The 1,778-nt window shown below is 42.2% G+C and overlaps 1 protein-coding gene across 1 annotated transcript; it reads left to right on the top strand.

Annotated features, from left to right (window-relative positions):
• Positions 1–425: 425 nt before the first annotated feature.
• On the top strand, positions 426–1,772 carry LOC108630451 (cytochrome P450 6k1-like; the record flags this gene model as incomplete). The annotated part of the gene is made up of 1 exon (XM_018033751.2): positions 426–1,772. A coding segment is annotated over exon 1 (1,272 nt), but the record flags the coding sequence as incomplete, so codon positions are not given.
• Positions 1,773–1,778: the final 6 nt, after the last annotated feature.

Below are 1,778 nucleotides of genomic sequence, written 5' to 3'. Positions count from 1 at the left end.
AATAGGATCCCTACGCATTCTCTGTCCCCTCTACCACCGAATATTGTTCGATTCTCCAACTTCTTTGTCGCAAAATACTCTTATTAATAATTGACACATGAGCTTTCTGAATACTCGGCCAGGAAAGTGCAAATTTTTCTCAATTCTTTAACTCAATTCCACTAACTATATAGATAAAAGATTATCTCCTGCATTATGTCCCGACGAATTATTCTTTCTACATTAATGCCTAAAAGTGTTTGTTTTTATCAGCCAATTGATCGTGTGACTTAAACTTTTATCTTCAATGTCACCGTCCAGTGAAACAGCTATTAGGTAATTGGTATAATCTATAAGTAGACATGACATATTTGTCCTCCCATTAGCTTCACCTCTTCTACTAATTAGTGAACGACGTCGTCCGAATTTAAATACAGCTCAGTACCACTCTACTTCAGTCGAACTACGAACGTAGGAGCAGCAGCAGCAGCAACACAGACAATTAGTCATTCAAGTCGAAAATGATATGTGCACTCTTTATACTTTTAACGGCTACGTTAGCGTTGTACTTGTACTTGAAATTCACGTATTGGAAAAGAAATAATATTCCAACGGCCAAAGGATGGTACCCGATCGTTGGTCACATGCTACCCGCGTTAACCATGCAAAAAGCTCCGGGCGTACTAGTTCAAGAAATGTACCAGCAGTACAAGGATTGCAGCATGGTTGGATTTTACAAAGGATTAGTGCCGGCATTAGTTGTCCGCGACCCGAATTTGGTGAAATCCGTGATGCAAACTAATTTCTCGAGTTTTCCTATAAACAGTTTCCAGATTTTAGAGGAGGTGGATCCCCTGTTAGCTCAAAATACATTTGTCGCCCACGGGGAAAAATGGTTAAATGGAAGGAAGCGATTGACCTATGCGTTCACAAGTGGCAAGTTGAAAATTATTTTCGTGGTAGTTGCCGAAGTATGCAAGAAATTCCAAGATTACTTAGAGAGGCGGCTGAGCTCCAACGACAAGTACGAAGTTGATCTGAAGTATCTGTTCTCAAAATTTACTGGCGAAGTTACGGCGAACGCTAGTGCGGGCATCGAAGGGCGCTGTTTCGAGGACGTAGATGATCCTTTGGCGTTCGATCAGATCGGCCAGGCTCTCTTTCAACCGAATTTCTTCAGTAGAATTATACTTAACTTTCTACTTCTATTTCCCAGCCTGAATCGTTTCGCAAAGATCAAGTTCGTGAACGAGGAAGTCCAACAGTTGTTCAGAAAGATGGTGAAGGAAAATTTGGAACATAGACGAGGGGAATCAACGCCCCGGTACGACTTTCTCGAAGTAATGGTACAATTCGAGAAAGAGGAAGGAAAACAGCTGTCTTTGGAAGCTCTCACTGCTGATGTATTATCCTTTTTCCTCGACGGATTCCAAACATCAAGCACTACTCTCAGTTTCATTGGATTTCAACTGGCTACGCATCAGGATGTTCAAGAGAGACTACGAGAAGAAGTGAAGTCTGTTCTGAAAAAACACGGAGGTGTGTTAACGTTCGAATCGCTGAAAGACATGACTTATATGGACCAAGTAATTAGAGAATCGCAAAGATGTTACGCGACAGTGAGTAACATGAACAAAGTATGTACAGAAGAGTGCACGTTGGAAGGATCGGATGGGCTTAAGTGTCGCGTGAAACCTGGCACCGAAATTGTCATACCCGTTTATGGACTGCATAAGGATCCGACGTATTGGTCCGATCCGGAGACCTTTGATCCAGATCGTTTCAGCGAGGAGAGGAAG

The sequence above is a fragment of the Ceratina calcarata genome, unplaced genomic scaffold (assembly GCF_001652005.2).
Source record: "Ceratina calcarata isolate Rehan_Ccalc_2016 unplaced genomic scaffold, ASM165200v1 scaffold769, whole genome shotgun sequence".
NCBI classification, from domain to species: Eukaryota; Metazoa; Arthropoda; class Insecta; order Hymenoptera; family Apidae; genus Ceratina; species Ceratina calcarata.
Note: the sequence above shows the minus strand (reverse complement) of the source record. Positions and strands in the feature narration are given on the sequence as shown.